The sequence below is a fragment of the Euprymna scolopes genome, chromosome 3, assembly GCF_053919585.1.
Source record: "Euprymna scolopes isolate OS-2025 chromosome 3, ASM5391958v1, whole genome shotgun sequence".
Taxonomy (NCBI): domain Eukaryota; kingdom Metazoa; phylum Mollusca; class Cephalopoda; order Sepiida; family Sepiolidae; genus Euprymna; species Euprymna scolopes.
Window position 1 is genome coordinate 47,700,734 of NC_136484.1, and position 22,854 is coordinate 47,723,587.

The 22,854-nt window shown below is 31.4% G+C and overlaps 1 protein-coding gene across 1 annotated transcript in view; it reads left to right on the top strand.

Moving 5' to 3' along the window:
- Positions 1-19,709, top strand: part of LOC145254748 (uncharacterized) — a 96,295-nt gene extending 76,586 nt beyond the window's left edge. The window contains exons 2-4 of the mRNA XM_080113490.1: positions 5,762-5,870; positions 13,402-13,520; positions 18,226-19,709. Of these exons, the coding sequence (XP_079969616.1) occupies positions 5,762-5,870; positions 13,402-13,520; positions 18,226-18,311 (314 nt within the window). The 3' untranslated portion in view covers positions 18,312-19,709. The remainder of the gene's footprint in view (positions 1-5,761; positions 5,871-13,401; positions 13,521-18,225) is intronic.
- The last annotated feature ends 3,145 nt before the right edge of the window (positions 19,710-22,854 follow it).

The following is a 22,854-nucleotide window of genomic DNA, read 5'->3' on the forward strand; positions in this document are numbered from 1 at the left end:
GTGTGCGTGTGTGTGCGCGATACAAATCAATCTAATACTTGCGTCAACCAGACTCAGCCACGGCAACGCGTGGCCGAGCGGGTACAGCTATATATATATATATATATATATATATATATATATATATATATATATATATATATATATGCATGCATGCATGCATGTGTATTGGCCTCCTTTCAATCTCGAGAGACAATGGATACCTTCTGTAATAATGGATGTGCCAAGAGTCTATAGTGACGCTAGAGTAGCACAAATACCAACCGTACTCTCTCCTGAAACGTTATTTGTCCAGTGGCTTATAGTCGAGGACGGCTAGAATAAATGATGGGATATGCAAAAACAACTGATGTTATTTTGGAGTTACCATTCTCCTATACATGTTGTATCAAGACGTGAGAATCTATTCTACCCTGTATTAACTCGCTGGGGTAAGATATACGATACCTTTTTCCCAAAAGTATTTGTGAAAGTGATGCGGTAAGCTCAACATGACTCGAACCCGACATGTTGTTTAATTATGAAGTATGTTTACCGAACTGTTCTGCGTAATATTTTTTTCAAGTGTTTGCATTTGTGTACAAATTCTTAAGAGGTTGCGTGCTGTTATCATTTTCCTGTTTGATGTTTTTACACCGAGCATCGTTTAGCTTATTTATATATTAGTGCACCTCTTGTATTGTTCTAATTTAGGCTTCGCCGCGTTTCTTTGGCGGTAAACAGGAAAACATCCGGTAGGCTCGTTTGCTTTTCTCTGCCATGCATCATATCAATCACTCAGTGCGTTATTTGATATCAAAACGAGAATGCATACCGCCAATTAAAATAAGGATAAATTCTTTGTTAAAAATCAAAGATTTAAGCAAATTAATAACCCAGAAATCTTTTTGCAAATTAATCAACTTTCGTAAATGGAAGGATTTATCAACCTTTGGATTTTTAAAAAATCTGTTTACTTTATTTTCTCTAATTAAACATTAATCTAGATAAATAAAACAGATTTATGTATGTGCGTGTCTGTGTGAAAATATCTAACTGATAAACTCTTAAACTACTGATCACATAACGCTGAAATTAACAAGAAATAGTAATCATACACCAAGGATGATTTATAACGAGTAAAATCTTTGCTTTGATGAATGAATAATGCTTACAAAAATATGTCGGCAAGATGAACGTCAAAATGTTCATTTACACTTGTCGACATATTTGTATTTTTGCACATGCGCAAATTCATTCATAGCTTGAAGTGGTTTTATTTTAGATCTTTCTTATCTATCTGTTGATAGCTCAAACAGTAGGGAACACGGCTGGAGCGTTAAATGTTTTGGTTTCGATTTTAGCTTATGACAAGCAAGTCATTTTTTACAACTTTTTAAATCAGTACTATATATATGTTTGTGTGTGTGTGTGTGTGTGTGTGTGTGTGTGTGTGTGTGTGTGTGTGTTATTCAATAGCAAATTAGTTCTGTAATAATGAATACGAAATCTGCACGAATGAAAATATATTTAAGCGTATTTTACTACCGGACAAGACTGGTAGTAAAACATGCTTAAATATGTTGGTGAAATATTTATTATATGATATTTATTACCTACTGCAATTTTGTTAAAGTTGAGTGACAATGGGGAAGTGAAGATTCGTTCGAACGTTTTAAATAGACAATAATAATCAATGTATTTCGGAGGTATACGTATATCAAAATAGTTACTTTGTGAGAGGTATGATAGCATTTTAAATGTAGCTGTTATTCTTGTGAATTTCTTCGATAGACTGAAACAAAAACAAAATACACATAATAAATTCAGTATCTTTCTGTATTTTGCCATCGATAGCTTTCCTCCTACAAAATCAGTATTCGATTCTTGTTCGTCAGTTCTTTTGATGAATAGTTGCAACGCATTTAACAATAAAATGAAATCTCTATTATCCTTCTAGAAAATACTTTGACCGGATCGGAATTATTTCTATACATACGCCATCTTTTTTAAAAGAGGGTAATATTCCTGTATTCCTTAATGCAGAGTTACTTTCTTTTATTCTGAATTAAAAAATATATATTTAAAAAAAGGCATAGTTTGTTTAAAAGACACACACACGCGCACGCACATATACGCACACACACGCACACACGCAACTAAAACACTACCGAACAATTTAAACACTGGATCCTGTATTTTAGACCGTTTGTTTTCTTTCAAATTTAATTACTTTTTGTTTGCTTATTAAGTACCTATTTACTATGCCTCCCCACGGGAAAGAGTTAGACACCAGGGTCGTTTTTTTTAACGTGGAGATAAGGTACAAAAATAAAAAAATGTCTCAGTCGTGAAGGACTGATCCGCCATCAAAAGAGAACAAGAAATGGAAGTGCAGCATCTGAAGAACAGATACTACACTTTGATCTTGACCCAAAGGCATTTGCTTATTAAGTAATGGGTGGCAGATGAATATTTAACGTCACTGTAATAATTAATGCGAAGAAACAATCTTTCATTAATTAATTTCTATCACTCTTTTAAGCTTTATCAACATCCGGTGGGACAGCGCCTTTTAAACGGGTGCTTAGACACACCCAAAAGAATCACCTTACTCGCGTGTCTTATGAAAAGTGCTGTAATTGAAACGGATTTATGTTTAACGGCAACGAAAAAGAAAATAATTAGTTTTATGTTCACAAATAATTGGTCTGATAATGAAAGCCTGTAGGTATTTTACATAAATCAAATCATTTACTCTTATGTGTTTGTTTTTTATGCTCTCGGATTTCTTTTTTTATTTCATTACTTTTGTGTTTATAAACTGATCTTGTCTTTTTTTTTATGCCAAGCAAGTCAGTGTTTCTCTTTTCTATATTAACCACTCGATTGTACTGAGATCTATCTTGGCATCCTTTTAAAAGAAACCAATTAAAAAAAAAAACCTACATTACAGCTGTCGCTAAATGCTAATGTAAATACACAGAGTGCGTAATTTATTTGAGGACAGAAAATATAAATCTAACCAATATTCTTGTTATAGTAAAACTTGTGAGAAATAAACTCGCATAAACCAATTATGGCTGACGTGTCAAAAACTGACCGCAAATAATGACAAAGGCTTAACCTGTAATTCCTTTCAGAGACAGTAGTTCAAGGTTGCCAAAATAGTAGGTCCATAGCCTATTAGCTGACTTGTTTCCACAATTGCAGAGAACATAATAAATAACATTATAATTCAACAAATGGAGTTCAGTAATTTTAAGTTCATACTTTCCAATAGGAAGAAAAATTATATTCGAGGGAGGGGGGGGCGTCCCTCCAATAAAATAAAAAAAAACAACGTAAGTAACGTCGAATTCATGTTGACACCAACTAAAACTGTTATACAAAATTGGCGGTTAAATCCTCCACCTAATCAAACCCTTCCAACATGGAAAAGTAGGAGGTAAAGGAGGGCAGAAATGCTAGTCACATTCATCGTACACTTTCCTTACACGACTTGTGTGTTGCATCAGTTTGCAAATTCCACACTAACGAAAAGGGGGGAACACATATGCACATAACTCCCTTCAGATTTTTATTTGCGAATAATTTTGAAAATTTTGCAATATGATCCTCCATTTTAAAATGATACACTACCAGAAAAATGTTACCCGTTGCGATATCCTTTAAGCTCGGATGACAGACAAAACTCATGCTCCAAGTGAACTAATTTAGATGATTCATTGTAACTGTTTGGAAGGGTGCAATACCCTAAGGTGTACCTGCAGAAGGTATGGACTAGAATGTACCAGTGCATGAGGACATTGCCAAGATGGCAACTGTGATAATATGAAAAATACTTCAGTCATAGATGATGAGGATGAGGAGGAGGAGGAAGTGTAAACAATTTTGAAAAAAAAAACATGACTTATGTGAATCGGGGTAGTGTATTGGTAACCATAGATACGGTATAAGGGGTGATTCAACATCACTGGCAATAATCTCATGTGAAAAATTGACCCTGAAAACATAGGTAAAAATGCAGGATTTATTTGCTATCATGAAAAGTGATTGAGTTGGTGTTTTAAAACGTAATTGAAAAGGACTTGTATGTTGAAAATGTTCAACTTCGAAATTTGAAACTTTCCCATACTCAAATCTTGTCCAACTTTTCGTATGATGTAGAGTAGACCCAACCTGAAATAAAACCATAAAAAATGATGCATTTTTTTTCTTATTATTTGTGCGTGGTTGCGATACTTTGGCGTTATATTGACTAGTATATTATATAACCTCCTTCCTCTCGCTATGGATTTGATTAAAATCTCAATCTAGCTGAAAATAAGAAAAAATACGGAATTGCACGTCCTGTATTATTTCAATTATTCAAACTACTGTTTTCATCTTGAATGTTATTCTCGCAACGTTTTGACCGATGTAACCCCTGAAACGATCTGTAAGTACCAGATAAAATTCAGTTCTAAGTGACGCTGTTTTGGGGTTTAAAGGTTCAATCCTCAGTGCGAGTTATACTAAGATTACAATTCTAATTACTTGAGAGTTATACCCAGTCATGGCTGACAGAAGGAGAGTATGCTACTACCGTGGATCAAATAAAAGGTTCCGTTCAAAATTCCGCGTAGATTTCTGCGTTTAAGAGAAAGAATTCCGAGTTCAATAAGATACACCTGAAGAAGGTCGGAGGTTGCATCGATCGAAATGTTGTACGAATAACACACAAGATGAGAACAGTAGTCTGAATAATCTAAATAATACAAACTAGCGGGACCTGAGGAAATTCCACAGGGAACTCATTCATACGTAATATATTGATGTTGGCATTCGGTAGATGTTCAGTGTAAATAGAGATGCTCTGATATTATTGTAGCTTTTTTTTTTTTTTGTTAAAACTGCAAAAGTGTATATCTAAGCTAGCACGAACGCCCGGCAAAGCCCGGTCGTAAAGTACGCTTAAATATGATATTTTAATTCTTGCAGATTTCGTATATATTATTATAGAGTTAATGTTCTATTGATTTTTATATATTATAAAGTTGCAAATTCAAAAATAAAAAAAATATATCCATATGACTTGGATGCATTACCTTGAATCGGAACCGAAATAAAAACTTATTTAATATATATATATATATATATATATATATATATATATATATATATATATATATATATATATATATATAATCGGTGTTCCTTCAGCTATAATCGAAACCGAAACCAAAACTTATGAAAAATACTTGATAAAATTATTCATAAAAAATTAGATGATTTAAGTGCCATCAGCTATAATTGAGACCAAAACCAAAACTTTTGAAGAATTCTTGGTAAAATTATTAATGACATGAAATAGAAGAACATAACAATTAAACGACCCCGATGTAAGCGTGACACAAAAGAACACACACGCTATCGTATTAATATATGATTTATCTATCGTCATCTAAAAGATTCAGAAAACATAACATCAGTCTTTTATTTGCTTAAACTGTTAAATTGTTTCTTGTTGTCCTGGATTTCTCCTTGCCATAGGACTCAAACAATGTTAGTTCAAGAGAAGTGTGGTTGGGGATTACGCAACTATTGTTTGACCGTAGATTTCATCTCATGTGCAGTCATTTGTACAAGATATATGCATTGTTTCTCGAGATTCTTTTAACATACACGTTGAACAGATGAACTTCACGAATTTCTTTTTCTTTTCTATTTTTTAACGTTTTTTTAATGGTTTTAATATTTCTAATAAAGTATTTATTTCATTTTTGTTTTGTATTTTCAGCTGTCGCCTGGGTCACTTCCGACTGTGATGTGGCAAAGGTCAGCCAATGTTTGGATTCATTCATTCAAAGCAGTTCGGTTTCACAGAGCAACAAAACTGCAATTTGCTTGTAAGTAACCCACTTGTAGTCTATTGGACTCTTTAAAAGATATACTGCTCGGACCTGTGTTGTATTTTTTCTGTATATGTGTCTGTCCGGCTAATACTCGGATATTACCAAAAGTATATTCACAAACTTTACATATTCTAATCCAGTATTGTCCCGAGCTAGATATGGTAAAATAAAAATATTCCTAATATTCATTAGAGTCATCAGGGATGAAATTAATCTCTATGTGGTCAGAAAAAATATAATCCTTACTGTTAAATAAACAAACGCTAGAATTCTACCAACCGGTTGTTTTGGTTAAACAACATCTATTCATTTTGAATAAATAAGCTGATTTGTGTTGCCATTCGTTAAGACAATGTAATTCTGCAAGGCATAGAATACCTGACCATTCTCATCCAGTTGGGATAAATGTTATAAGCAAGCCTTTGTCCTCGTTTGTCATTCAACAAAAGGTAATGTGTTTTATCTATCGTCTTTGTAAATGAACATCATATGAAACACCCATCCAAAATGTTGTCTGTCCGCCATCATCAATAATAAATTTCCTTCTTCATGTTAAAAAGAACTGTCCACTATTTCATATCTCTCCTATTAATAATATGAAATTGCCAAGAAATTGTCTCACCGTCGTCGCCGTGTACACCGTTATATAAATATCTCATCCTCCGTTATATGTCTCGTTACTTTTCCTTGTTCCCATTACATACACGCCACTATACAACAGTGCGCCACCACCGAGAATCGAAACCAAAACGTTTAGTTAACGATTTACTTCTTCCTTTGACGTTAATGACTGTACTATGAAAACATGTTTACTGCAAAGAAAAAATTAAAATATAAACCAAGAGCTATTACGTCACGTATGCATATTCGTAATACCGTCATTCGAACTTCCTCCTTGCAAATTTCATTTTTTTTATTTACACATTTTTTCACCGATTTTCCCCGGCTAAAACCCGAATATAAAGTTTTGCATGGTCCGAATACCCTGTATATTAAGTTTCATGTCTGTAGACTAAAAACTGACGGAAGAGTTTCGTAGGCAAAATGTTTTAAACAAATTTGTATATGCATACATAAATACAAATATAGAAAGAGGTTTGTGTTTACTATAACCTTTCTACGCAAATATTACGCAAGCATAAATCATGTAGAATATCTGCATGAATATAATTACACGTAATAGTTAACTAAAGATGATCATTCTATATAAAAAAGCGAACAAACTATTAGGGAATTAATTAAAATGAATGTTTAAAAGAATATGCAGATTAGCTAGATCTTTTGCAGATAAATGCAGTTCAACGACACATATATAACTAAGTTGTATTTTCTTTTTAAATAAATAGAAGAAAGGGATTTTAATATGAATATCAATACACAAAAAACAAATTTATATATATATATATATATATATGTGTGTGTGTGTGCAGCCTATTCTCATTGAGACAAGTGTTATTAAAAAGCACGTAATTTTTCTATTTAACTATTTTCTTTTTTATCTTCTCCAATATCCGAATAATTTGGGGGGGGGTCTGAAAATTGTTTAGGTTGAATCCATATGTTTCTTTAGCGAGCGCTTTCCATAGGAATACTTCCATCATCCTCAGGCATATTGTGTTGTATAAATTATGTTGTTAATGTTTATATATATATATGAAAATAATGGAAATAGTATTCCGACAAAATAGAGAAATAAAAAGGAACAACCCGTATTATGTGTTCATCAACGTTTCGTCTTTATTTATATATATATTAATAGTCTATCTTATAATTTATAATTTATAATTTAATAACTTTATTAATAAAATTTGGATCATTATTATTATTAATTTAAATTAGGCGTTACTAACGTATTCTACCCGTTAAAAATATTCCATTGGCGTTCTCTTTGAAAATTAAACATTTCAAGCATTTATAAGCTACATTTAACATCCAAATGAATGCTTTGACAATAATTACGATTTTCAAAAGGCGAATCATCAGAAGGTAAATATATATATATATATATATATATATATATATTTGTTAAATTTCCTAAAAAAAAACATCTTATTATAACCTTATATTTAAACCAAATTCAGCTTTATAATTTTATTCTAATTTTTATTCTCAACTTTTCTTACTTTGTTTATCGACATCAATTAGTAACTATTTTCCTTTATATTTTAATATTTTCTAGATACATCTGCCTCACTTAAAGAATGCTAGGTGTATTTATGGTGTCTTTTATTTAAAAAAGCACCCAATATTTTTGCTGATGAGGAGACTTTGTTTAAAAAATAACTATATGTTAAAAGTATTGTCCATGACTTAATGTCTTTCTCAATAAATACATCGTTTCCGAAACGATCGTACAATTTATTGGCTTTGTTGTGCTCCTTCTTATGAAAAAGATTTTTAATTTTAATTTGAATCATAAATTATCAATCATCTTACTAAATATATATATATATATATATATATGTGTGTGTGTGTGTGTATATATATATATATATATATATATATATATATATATTGTTATGGTCATGTGGTGACGTATTATGAGTAAGATGGGCGGACAATTTTTTTTTAATTTTATATAAATATATACATATTTAAAATTTAAAATATACTGCCCTGGGCATTTTAAAATATTTCGATTGTACTCGTAATTAACACTATTTATCTGAGGCTTTTTTTGTCTTAAGATATAATGTTTCAAATATTTTTAATCTATTAATATTATTTTAGCTTTGCAAGACCTTAGTATTCTTTGCCATGATTCTTCGAAATTCAGAATGATGGCAGTCATGTTTTTCCAAATGCTGCGATATTGAACTAGAGTCGAAGTGGATAAGATAAAAAGAAAATAGTGAGACAGAAAAATTCCGTGCTTTTTAATAACACTTGTCTCAATATATATATATATATATATATATATATATATATATATATATATATATATATATATATATATATATTATTTTCAAAACAACAGGTAAGGTACGCTGAAGAGGAGTAGGACTCCGAAACACGCGTGTCCGTAGATTGCTGTTTTTTTTTAAATAATAACTAAATAAATACGTCCAAATAAAAAATGGGCGACTTTCTAAGAAAACCACCGGATCTCCGAGGCGGAGACGTTAAACTTAATATCGTTTAAAAAAATCAACAACAAAAACTACGTAAACAGATAAACGATAAAAACTAAACAGTAAATTGTCTATGACATCATAGCGTAATGGGTTAGGGCGCTTGACTGAAATACATACGTATCCTAACAACAGTCAAGCTACGCTGAAGAGGAGTAGGACTGAAACATGCGTGTCGTAGATTACTGTTTTTAAAAAATGATAAATAAATACGTCCAAATAAAAAAAAATGGGCGACTTTCTAAGAAAACCACCGGATCTCCGCTCCGAGGCGGAGACGTTAACCTTAATATCGTTTAAAAATATCAACAACAAAAACTACGTGTATATATATATATATATATATATATATATATATATATATATATATATTACGCACACTTTTCTACATCTCTTTTATTTTTATATATCATTTCATTGAAATTCTTTAATTTAAAGCTTCATAATGTGAGTATTCTTTTTTTTTCAGATTGTTATCCTCATGTTCATGTTGTTGTTTTAACACGTTTCGGCCAACTCATCCTTTGACCTTCTTAAGGTGGTTAGCCGCAATAGGATAGGAATTCTGGGTCTTGTAACAGTATCCACAGTAATTACTGCCTTCCATAGTTGTTTTCTCAGCAAGTTTTTTTTTTTGTCAAATAATCCTCTGACCTAGAATCGTAAAAACTCAATACCTCTATCCACTGCGCCACGGGCCCGGCAGTTGACCAAAAACGTGGTGAGACAGCAACAAGTAAGGCAGTAATTACTGGGGACACCGTTACAAGACTCGGCATTCCTATCTCTTCTATTTTTATCCAGGATTCTGGGCAACGCCGGGTTACCTTGCTAATAATCTAATAAAGCAAATTTAGCATTGGAAGAAGGTGCGTTATATTTACTCGGTTCAGATAATAAAATGTAGCTGTGACACGTCTCACAATTTATTACAGCGTCTTATTTATTGCAGTTGTGTTTTTCATTCTATTTGCATTTTCGCTGATAATTGCCCAGACGTGAAGCTGTCGACTGCAATGGAACTTTGATTTAATATCTGCTGCTTATGCAGATTTTATATTAACTGTGCTTTACTTCTAGTTCTTCTGCCATAAATAATCCAACGTACGAGGTGCCTTCAATAAGTTTCCAGATTGTTTTCGTACGGGTACTTTTATTGGCAGCACCATTCCAACAACTTCTGGAAGGCCCTATGGGAGTCCTCTTGCGTGGGCGTACCAATGACCCTCGTCACAGCCTCTTTCATCTCCTCAAATGTCTTATAACGACAGCCTTTAAGGTTTTCTTTGAGCTTAGGGAATAACCAAAAGTCACAGGGAGCAAAGTCTGGACTATAGGAAGGGTAGGGAATTGTTTTGATGGCCATTTTAGTTAAATAGTCTGTGACAAGGGTGAGGTTGTGGACTTTCACGCGAATAATTGTGTGTACAGTTCCCACACTGACATGACACTGTGCACTTAATGTCTCTATAGATACACGAGGGTCCTTCCGTCAAATAAACACTTCATCAAATCTCCACACTAACGTAATGTACTTGCAATAACCCTTATCCCTGAGTGGCTTCCGGTCCTTGATAAGTGGTGATCACTGTGTAAAAAAAAAACTCTAGTATTCTGACTTCCTTACTCATCCCACACCTCTTATCATTTCTCACAGACTTCTTGATTTTCTTAAATTTCTTATACCACTCAAAAACTGATGATTGATTCATGCAAGATGGCCCAAAAATAGTCTGAATCATTCCATATGTTTCTGTGGCATGTTTTACAAGTTTAAAACAGAATTTAGTGTCTCCACGTTCAGAATGCATCTTTTTTAACTGGCCAGCCGTGACAATCAGACTTTAGTAGGGTGTGTTCCAAGTCCTGCTATAGCTGTTCATTCAAATCTGAAATCATAAAAATTAATCAGTCACCTCATAAGATGTATAGCAAAAACTAAACTAAATTTTCAATAGTCTACGATATTTATAAAAATGCCTGTAAAAAAAAAGTTTGGAAACTTATTGAAGGCATCTCGTATCCATATTGCACTAGAGGGACATATGTAAATTCCATAGTGGCATCTTTCATAAACAATATTTTGGTGCATTTATATCTGAATCAAGTAGACAAGTGGACGTTTTGTTCATTATTTTTTAATATTATTTGGTTAGATCTTTTATATTAGTTGTTTATATATATATATATATATATATATATATATATATATATATATATATATATAAAGTGAATTCAGTTTACAAACAAATGGCTACACATAAGCATACATGTTTCAGCGAAAACCCAGTACGGGAATCGCTTCGTCAGGCCAAGGACATCTCTCTATGTCGAAGCGATTCCCGTACTGGGTTTTCGCTGAAACATATATGCTTATGTGTAGCCAGTTGTTTGTAAACTATATTCACTTATTTTGGCTCTGTCTAAACATTGAGCACTCTTTTGGTGGACACACTTATATATTTTGTTTTGAACAAACAAATAATTACCACCAATACAATATATATATATATATATATATATATATATATATATATATATATATATATATATATATATATATTAGCAGTTCAGTCCAGCTTTGCTCGGGCCCTACTGTTCATAAATTTATGTGCACATATATATATATATATATATATATATATATATATATATATATATATATTAAAAGTTTGACTCACGTCCAGGTAACGTGCATCTTAAATTCCAAGTGTTTAGACCCAAAATTGGCGGAGGAGTTTGGTAGAGTCTGCAAAGGTCAACTTTTTTAACTTTGACCTTTTGGCAGACAAATTTTCGCCCAAAAACTGATTTAAAAAATTTGGTGTATGTCTGAATACCTTTTATGTAAAATTTCAAATGTTTAGACCCAAAATTGGCTGAATAGTTTACTAGAAAAGTCAAAAGTCAAATCTTTTGAACTTTGACCACTTGGCAGCAAAATTTTCGGCCAAAAACGTATTTAAAAGCTTGTCTTATCTCTGAATATACTTTATGTAAAATGTCAAATGTGTAGACCAAAAATTGGCTGAGTAGTTAGGTAGAGACTGCAGAGGTAAAAAAATTTTACCTTTGACCCCTGTTTTGACCCCTTAACATTTATTGTTTTCGGCTCAGATCAAGTAAAAAAAGTCTGATCCATGTCAAAGTAACCTACATCTAAAATTTCAAGTGTTTAGACCCAAAATTGGCGGAGGGGTTTGGTAGAGTTTTCAAAGGTTAAATCGTTGAACTTTGACCCGTTGACGACCAAATTTTTGTCCAAAAACCGACTAACAAGATTTTCCCAAATCTCAATACCCCTTATGTCAAATCTCGAGTCTGTAGACTGAAAATTTACATAGTTATTGTGTAGAGGAATGTACACACACGGACATGGTTCGTATGTAAAAAGGAGTTTGTGGCAAAACAAGGGCTTCGCAATCCACATCAGCATCTCTCTTGATCAAGTATTAAGTACAATGACAGGAACAATCCAAATTAACCGGAAACAGCAATAGACAATTGGTATTATTTCGGATTGTAGCATATTGAATGGCCTTGTGGTACAATATAGACTTGCCCAAGTGTTAGATGTTTTATATTATTTAAATTATTCGGACTGCTGTTCTTGTATTAAGTTTTCATCTCGCAACGTTTCGACCGATATAACCCCCGACCTTTTGTGTGCGTACCTTGTCGAATTCGGAAATCTTTCTGTCAAACTCGGGAATCTTGGCGAAATTTCGAACGGAACCCTTCATTTAATCCACATTGAATAGCATGCTTTCATTCTATCATCCATGATCAAATAGAAGTCTTAAATAACTCGCAATGGTATTCTTAATATCGCTCCCACTGAGAATTGAACCTTCAATCTCTAGATGAGTGCCACTTAGAACTGAATTTATACTCAGCATTTTATCCGTTATACCGCGGCTCCTTGCTTTTAATTAAAATAAATTAGAAGAGTTTTTTGTTCAACATACCTCAATCCCTAAACTGAGGAATTTTTATATAAAGAAAAACTTTAGGAAAACAAACGTTGACTAAATCAGCTTCACTGTCATAGTAGATACATAGATAAATAAATGTTTTCACCATTCCGTATGGATCTCTAGCAAAGCTAAAATGATTTATCCGTCTGACAACGTCTTTACGATGTTTGTCTTGAAAGTTAAGCAGGTACGAAATATGAATCGTGCGAGGTCTATTAAATATAATGATCGCTGTTACTTGACGAAATGTTCCTCAAAAGTAATATTTCGAGTTTGATTTAGAGTCAGGCAAATACAGCATCTCTGCCATAATCTGATTATTTTAGAGTATTGCAGTTGTTCGATTCTTTGTCTGTTGTAATCGTAACGGAGTTATGTAAATCACGTTTGTGTTATTTTACTTCTTTCTCTCTGCAGACATGGCAATAACTTCCTGAACTGTATTAGTAAGGCCAGCCGTGGTTGCAACAAAGACATCAGCAAGGAAATCAACATGGCCAGAGAACAGATTAAAAAAATGGATTGCCCTATCACAGGTAAGGATAATTCGCTTTCATTCTTGTCTGCTGGAATTTTTGTTCTGAATTTAGACATCTGAACATGGTTAGCGACAAAAACAAAAAGCACCTAACAAAGATCGGGTGAGGGGAACGAGAAACCGAAATGGTATATGTAAAAACAGTATCAATTAAAATTAAGAAGATATTATGAAACATATACATAAGCTAATATATGGAATTAAGCCAGTCGATTTTGTCATCTACAGTTTTCTTCCTATAAAATCAATATTTGAATCTTGTTCGTTACTTTAGTTCTTTTGTCGGATCGTTGTTTAGAAGAATAAAATAAAATTCGATTTCAGTCCTTCCAGAAAATATTTGATCAGGTCAGAATTATTTTCATACGGAGGCCATCTTTAAAAGGGGGATTAATTCTGTATTCATCAATGCAGAGTTATTTCTCTTTGTTTGGAAGACAATAAAAACAAAACGAAATTGCAAGTTAAAAACGTACAAGGTAATACACGGTATGTATAGTTAGTTATCTATATGTTTCAGGTTCATTTTGATATATTTTTTAATATGTGTCGACTATAATGACAAAATGTGTGCTTATGAGTCATTATGCCCGTCCATAAAATGGATGGTGAATGAACGTGGATAATATAGGGAGAGACATTTAAACAAGCGCAGTACTAGTAACTGTTCATTTTCATTTCAATCACAAAAGTAAATTTCATTAAACAATATATCTACTGTCACTACTAAACAAACTTTGTCTGTGTGTAAGAGAGAAAGGGGGGAGAGTACTCCCTATGGACTGGAAAACTGCTAGGCTGATTTTTAGTAATTTCGCATGAAGATATTTGATGTGTCTGTGAGTGTTCTTATGTAGGTTTTTGTATGGGAATGCGTCTGATAAGTATCGAAAATCGATAATCGAAATAATCCGATTAAACAATTTTCGATTTGGACTAAAGTTAACACTTTTATACAACCTAACATCACAAGTGCATTTGAGAAGTTTTATCACCGCACAAGCAGAAAGGTCAAGCCTATAAAATTAACTGTAGGTACTTCTATAAGTATACTTTTATATATATTTTTTTTACTTCTATAAAAGACGGCGGTGCGTTCAAAATAAATGCTAGTGTTTAGAGCACAATTGTAGCAGGATACTTGACTTTTGTGCGTTTAAACTTTAATTGAAGTCATTATTTACTTTTATAAAATCAACAGTAGATTCTCTACAATGTACTGTAGACTACCATGTATTGTGGACTAAGTTACTGCGTGGAGGCATGGGAAGCTTCCTCCCGGTATAATGCGAGGGCTGGGGGCCCAACTAGAACAGGCAATCAATCAATGTGATTTAAAAATGGACGATTTCACCTATTTTGATGACAATAAAAAGTATGAGACGGTGGAACATTAGTTGATCTTCATTCGATCCCAGACAACGTCAGGTCTATCTGTTAATCCGAGAATATGTATAATTTTGCCTGTTTGTGTAACCCGACTAAACGTGTACTTGCTCGTTTCTATTGATGTGTCCATTCTCAATCTGTTTGTATATATGTCTATTTAATGATATTGTTCCTATTTACAATGCCTCCCCACGGGACAGAGTTAGACACCAGGGTCGTTTTTTAATGTGGAGAAAAGGAACAAAAAATAAAAATTGTCTCAGTCGTGAAGGATTTCTCCTCCACTAACAGAGAACAAGAAATTGAAGTGTAGCATCTGAAGAACAGATACTAACAAACTTTCCGACGAACATTGAAAACGTTATTTGTTTTATCAGATTATAATTGCCCATTGTCTGTTGACTAGCGTCATAACCAAAGTCATAAAATGAAATTGTATTTCAGAAAATTTCTTATAATATATTTTTAATTATTTTTATGCGTTTGAGTATTCCTCAGTAATTTATGCTAACTTAATCGTCTCCTATCTAAAGGGTTAAAAAAGGGGCATATTTTTAATGGCATCATTAACGCCTTCCTAATAATTTCATTATATATTTTAACTTGAGCATTACCTCGGAAATTTTAACTCGTTGTTCTGCTAAATACAATCAATTTAATACTAAGACAGTTTCGAGGTCAATGTTCATAAAATGAAGTCCTCAATCTGAATACAACAAAAATAGGGAAACGAGTACCTATTGTTGGTACTGTGTTTGGCAAATACATTATCGATTAACCAAGTTCAAGTGATATTAAAAGCAGGGTTATTCCATATATGCACTGGGGAGAGAACGTAGAATCATATGCTTTTATCTGACTGGCGTAAGCGAAAACGAAAACATTATGAGATTGATATTTAAACGGATACGAACATGAAATCATTGCATAGCCAAAATAATATACGAATAAATTTAAATGTCAAGTGTCGAAGTCATGACACATGCACGAAATAAAGAAGTGGACAAATTGGAATTGATCTATTTTTACTTCGACCACAAGACATATCGAACGTCAATATCTATGCTCTCTCTCGGTTTTCGGCTTAGCCTGAATACAGAGAAATTAAGATAGATCTTAAGAATCCTTTATCCCAACTGGGTTACGAGGTTGGTCTTACTTGAAATGGTTAAGAAGAGTATACAATCGGAATGTAAAAAGAGACTATTAAGTCTTATAAGACAACTAACGATAGAGAAAGAAAACTACGAAACGGCACTATTCATTAAACGTGGCGTTTGCAACTCCCGTTTAGCAATCGCTATTCGTTATAATAGAATCTACAAATAAATGTCTTTATAGATCTTTTACATCTTTGTAAATGACTATCAAATTTTGGATCCTTGGTGTCTAGTAAATCTACAATTTAAGTAAGATCTAAAGACCCGAGTTAAGTTTTACTAAAATCATTGGGCCCATTCTTATGACATTTGGAACGGGTTCACTACGCACATAGAAAAGGAATATATTGGCGAAAACTTGAAAGCTTACTAGACAACAGAGAACTTGAATGCCTACTAGACACTATCCTCGAATGTCTCAGATCTCTCTGTATAGGAGTTGTCAGGACAACATGGCATAAGGATACTTTTCTCTACAAGTAAACCTTGACTAAATATTCAAAATTACATAGTATTCACGGCCCAAATAGGATTTCTTGGATATGGCTAACTCACACTGGCTTTTACGGGGAATGGTGCACCTGACGTTACCTCAAGTAACAGCACGAAGCTGGATTCTCCACCAGACTAGAAGAATCCTTATCCTGGAATCTAGTAAAACCAAGAGACCACAAGAAAGATTATAACATAATTAAATGGTCAATTGGGGAGAAGAAAATCATGCTCTTAACCATTTTATTCAAAGTTTGAGAGGTAAATAACAATTTTAATGGTGTATTCAAATATCTATATATCTCATATAGAGATAAAGCGTTAGCCCCAAGAAAGGGGTCCCTTTCTCTCTGGGAGCTTCGACTGGAGTAAAATTATAAAAAGCGAGGATATATTTGCTTATTTTTTTGTCGAAGTGTAGCAAGATATGTTAAATTACCTAGAAAGGAAATGTCCACTTTGAAGTTAGATTATTCATGAAGGAAATTTCCGCTTCGATGTTAAATTTATAAATTAAGTTAACCTGTCACATGAAGTGTAGTTAGAAGATAAGGAGTCAAGATAGAGTATGTGACATCAAAAGTTTCTTGGGTTGGTAACTGCTTATCGAACAAAGTTGTTTCGGATATCTTTCCTTCCCACTATAAGGGATGAACCGGGAGAGAATAAAAGTGAGTATTACGTAATACGAATATATGCCGTAAAGAATGCAATACTCATGTATACTGTAAATACAGATTCAATCTCACAAGAAGTATCACAGCAAAACATTTGAATATACTATGCGAAGAGGCAAGACAACAACTATTACAACTGCTGCTATAAAAGAAAAAGAGAGAGGTATAACGGCACGGCTACGACCAAGAATAAAACAACTATATGTGCTTTGCTACAATCAATGCGCCAATACCACTTCTGTTACAAGGCGCGCACTGGATATATCTATTTGCGGTTCGAATATTTGTGACTGTAATGTCACACGTGGCATCATAAAACGCTCCCGCAAAAGATTTTTTTTCTGCGAATGTTAATAACACTTATGCTATATACAAAAAAAAACTTGAAATTATACAGATTTAAATGATTTTACCAAAGTTTTATAATTTTAAGAGGGTGTAATTTGGATTTTATTCTTTAATTGTTACAAAGTATTTGTGTTGAATGGCAGTGGAAATGCGTTTTCTTTAGACAGCAACATCTGACCAGTGACGTCTCTTATTGTGTAAACGCGTTTCGTATTAGTAGCAGTGGTAATAGTCCTGATGTGTTGGTTACTTATGTTTCTTCTTGTTTGTAATTAAAAACAATAACTCCATGATTTGCTTAGGGTTTATTTTATAGATTTCTTTTCTTATCTTTCAGAAAAAAAAACTTAGAAAGAAAAATTACACTAACTTATTTGCCACGTCTTACGCGATACTTCATATACAACACGTCACTTTCTCGAAAAACGTTAACTTAAATCCAAACCTTAATTTATAGTAGAAATTCAACTTTTGATTTTTACGTAATCTTACATATACTATTACATTTTCTTCTTTTTTTGTCAAAGTAACCTATGAAAGGTTAAAATAACATTATACTACTGCCCCTATTTTTCAAATTACTTGTAGTTATAAAGTATTGTGACGTCTTCTGATATTTGCGTCTTCTTCTTTGCAGGTGCCGGGTTCAGTGTACACAGCCACACGCTGATTGTCCCAGCTGTTACCATGGTCGCCATTGCTGTGAGGAATATGATCGTTTGAGCATCGTTTAATTGTAAACATCCCGACGAATAAAGAGCTAGAAAGCTGAATTGTATTAAGAAACACACACATAAATACACGCAGACGCTTACATATAAATAGATTAATAACAATAGTGATATAATAAATATATATATATATAGAGAGAGAGGGAGGGGGAGAGATATAGATACGCACAAATATACACACATACATATGTATATGTTTTTATATTCATATCATTCTGAATAAATGTATATATGGATATGCCTACGCATGTATTTAGCACGTGTTAATAAATAGCATATGACTAGTTCTAGTTTGACGCATATTATATAATACACATATACAACGTGATTGAAAAGTAACTTCCTATTTAAAAATACATACAATTTATTTTTGAAATATGATTTATACAATTAATGAATATAAGGAAGTATAATGCGTGGACTTTTAATTAAAATTCAATATAGGTGCCTTCATTCGCCACTAGCTTTTCAAGTCGACCAGGAATCGCATCAATTGATTTCTCATGGAACTCTTGCTGAATGGTAGTCATAACTTCACGTATTCACCCTTGTAAAGGAGCTCTATCTTGCATAAAAATGAAATCTTTAATACTGTCCCAAATTCCATCTCTTAATATAGTGAGATACCTCCATATGTTGCTATTGTTGTTCGTGAATGGCTGAATACCCCATTTTCTGGAAGATTAATTGATCAAAGCAGTTCTCATGAATGGCAGACCAGAAGTCCTGACTTAACGCCCTGCGACATTTTTGCCTGGGGTTTGGCTAAAAGAGTAAGCCTTAAAGAACTTGAAGGGCGTGACGTGACGACTACCGTCCGTAAGAGTTTCTTGTGAAATCAGTTGATACGATTCCTAGTCGACTTGAAAAGCTGGTGGCAAATGAAGGCGCCTATATTGAATTTTAAATAAAACTCCATACATTACACTTTCTTCTCATATTTATAAATTGCATAAATTATATTTCAAAAATGAATTGCATGTATTTTAAAATAGGGAGCTACTTTTCAATCACATTGTATATATAATATATATAAATGTGTGTGCTTACAAGATAACATATATTTTTCTTCAGTATTTACTTAAACAGAGCTTCATGAATAGAGCTACGTGATAGTATAATACTACACTTATGACAAGTAACATACATTAGGGTGATGTATCTGAACGGCGGAAGTAGATTGATGCATTACTTCAAACAGATATTATTCACGCATGCGTAATGCGTACATGTAATAAAGTGATATATTTTTCTAGATTTTAAATGATAATTGGAATATCATGTACAGTAGTTTTGTTTACTGATTAAATACTATAGACAAACAGTATTTATATCAACCTTAACTTTGTTACGAAACGAATGGGGGGGGTAAAAATTGAATGGTTTTTATGTTTTACTGCAACGGTAACAACACGTAAGCATGCACAGAAACACATCCATATATAAAATGATAGATATAAATATATACACGCGTACATACATATAATGAAAGGTTCTATTACTGATGTTTTACTATAGGAAAATGATCGAGATCATCTTTCAATCTCTTAGAGTGTAAGACTATTTCTAATATGTCCGCCATATTTAATTTTCGTCATTTCTAATATTTTCATGTATTTTTTCTGATCATTGTTTTATCAAAGCGGTTTTCAGTTAAAAATTAACTAATTTAAAAAATTAATTAATTAAATAATAGCAATAACAACGGTTATATGGAATTCGGTAACTGCCTTTTTATTATATTTGGATTGACAGCTAAAAAACTTTCCCGCTGTAGTTTTGATTTTAATCGTTGAATTATTACTTAAAAAAATACATTTCAAAGTTTGTTTGCAAAGAATTATATATATATATATATATATATATATATATATATATATATATATATATATATATATATATATATATATATATATATAAACTTTTGTCTGATGGATGATTATTACTGATTGCACTGTTTTTTATTCTGACTATTATTCATATCAATATTTCAACCGATATGCACTCCGGCCTGCCTTTGTAGGATTTATTTGTCGATTTATTTGTAAATGGTTTCACCGTATTCAATGCCGTTGATTATTGGTGTAAATATTAGAGCATGAACAAAATTTTAAAATGTTTCATGCTTTCTACATAACCAAATTATAAAAAAAATAATTTTCCTCTGATAAGATTAATGAGAAAAATGTTGATATAACACTCGACTTAATTGCTTATGTCGCGGTATGTACAACCGTTCGTGAATTTTGAGCTGAAAAAAATGATTGTCAAACTAACAAATTCATCGGATTAAAGACCATAACGAAACAGCAGGGAATGTAATCGACAAATAATTAATACAATTCAACAAGGTAAAAAAAAAAAAAAATTTTTAAACATCCCTAAGGATGAAAAATAGATATAAATAAGATCGATGAAGAAAATTGGCTTGAATCGTAATCGAAAAACTAATGAGATCGATGGGGAAAATAGTCAAACTGATAATAAAAAACGATGCAAATAATAATATAATGAAGTCTCTGAACAAAATTCAACGCGTAGTTTTCAAGCGAAGTGTTTTCAATGAATAAATAAATAAAAATAGTCGCATGTTTGATTAGGGCGGGTGTTCTTCTAATGTGTTTTATTTTCATTTTATTTTTATTATTTTTTTTTTTTTGTATTAAAATATTCTCTTCTCAAAAAGTGCCTTTTCTTTAATGAAACGTGACCCTTATTAAAGAAATGAAGCTGCTTATATGAAAAGAAATTTTTAAAAACATGTAAAATTTTGGTTTGTTTGATTTTATTTTAACGGAATCATTGTTTGTGTGAATGCAGAAGCGGAAGCGGAAGTAACACAAACAGTTGTTTGTAATTTGTCAATATGGCTGACTAATGCTTTCATTATGACGCTGAGTTAATAACAGTTTATATATATATATATATATATACATATATATATTATATATACATATATATATATATTATATATGCATATATATATACATATATATATTATATATACATATATATATATTATATATGCATATATATATATTATATATATACATATATATATAATATATATACATATATATATTATATATACATATATATATTATATATGCATATATATATTATATATGCATATATATATATACATATATATATTATATACATATATATATTATATATACATATATATATTATATATACATATATATATTATATATATACATATATATACATATATATATTATATTATATATATACATATATATATACATATATATATATATTATATATACATATATATATTATATATACATATATATACATTATATTATATATATACATATATATATTATATATATACATATATATATATATATATATATATATACATCTACGTATATTTTACTATTGCAATAAAAGTTTTCCAATTTGTTGTTCCCATTTTTTAAATGAGCACAAAAATGTGTGCCTGTTCTTGGTGAAGCGGTATATATATATATATATATATATATATATATATATATATATATATATATATATATATATATATATATATATATTATTCCTAGTTAATATTTTCGAAGGTGAAACAAGCAATGAACATAAAGTTCATACAAAAGTGCTCAATGTCGAAGTTGAGCAGGATATACTTTTATGTTCATTTACGGACTTTAAATTTGTATAAACATCATCACATAAAGAGGTTTCCAGTTACTTGTAATTGGTTGATCGAAACATGCTTATGAGTGTGTAGCGACATATAAATACTAATGTAAAATGAACATGAAAGTATATCTTACTCTACTAAGTATTGAGCCATTGTGGATCTAGATACATGCAAGATTTTTTTCGTTATTCATCAAATTTATGGTAATAATGGTCGATGAAATTATTGCATGATATGAAATATATACATAGTTATATATGAAGGAAAATCTGGATAAAATCCACCATGGTCGAATGTTTCTAAAGCAAGAAAACTTTATTCGGGTAAAAAGATATTTCTATATACTAACCATTTAATTTTTGATTTTTGTCGGAAATTTAATTTCTCTTCTATAAATTTCACCATATATATATATATATATATATATATATATATATATATATATATATATATATATATATATATATAGGATGTGAAAATATTTGCTAATGGGTATGTTTTAGGAGAGGTGATATTGATGATAGCTATAAAACTGTTATTAAATTTTTTTCAAGGCTTTTCACATTTAAAATATTTCTTCAAGCGCTATTGCATATTATTTTCTGCATCATTATATATATATATATATATATATATATACATATACGTATATATATATATATACATATACATATATATATATATATATACATATACATATACATATATATATATATATTTATATACATATACATATATATATATATATATATTCTTTTTGAAAAATAACTTTTTATGGCATTTATTTTGAAAAAGGCTTTTGGTTTGATATACACATAGCATTATCATTTTCCTTTCATGAATAATTAAATAAAGATGTTTTAAAAGTGAT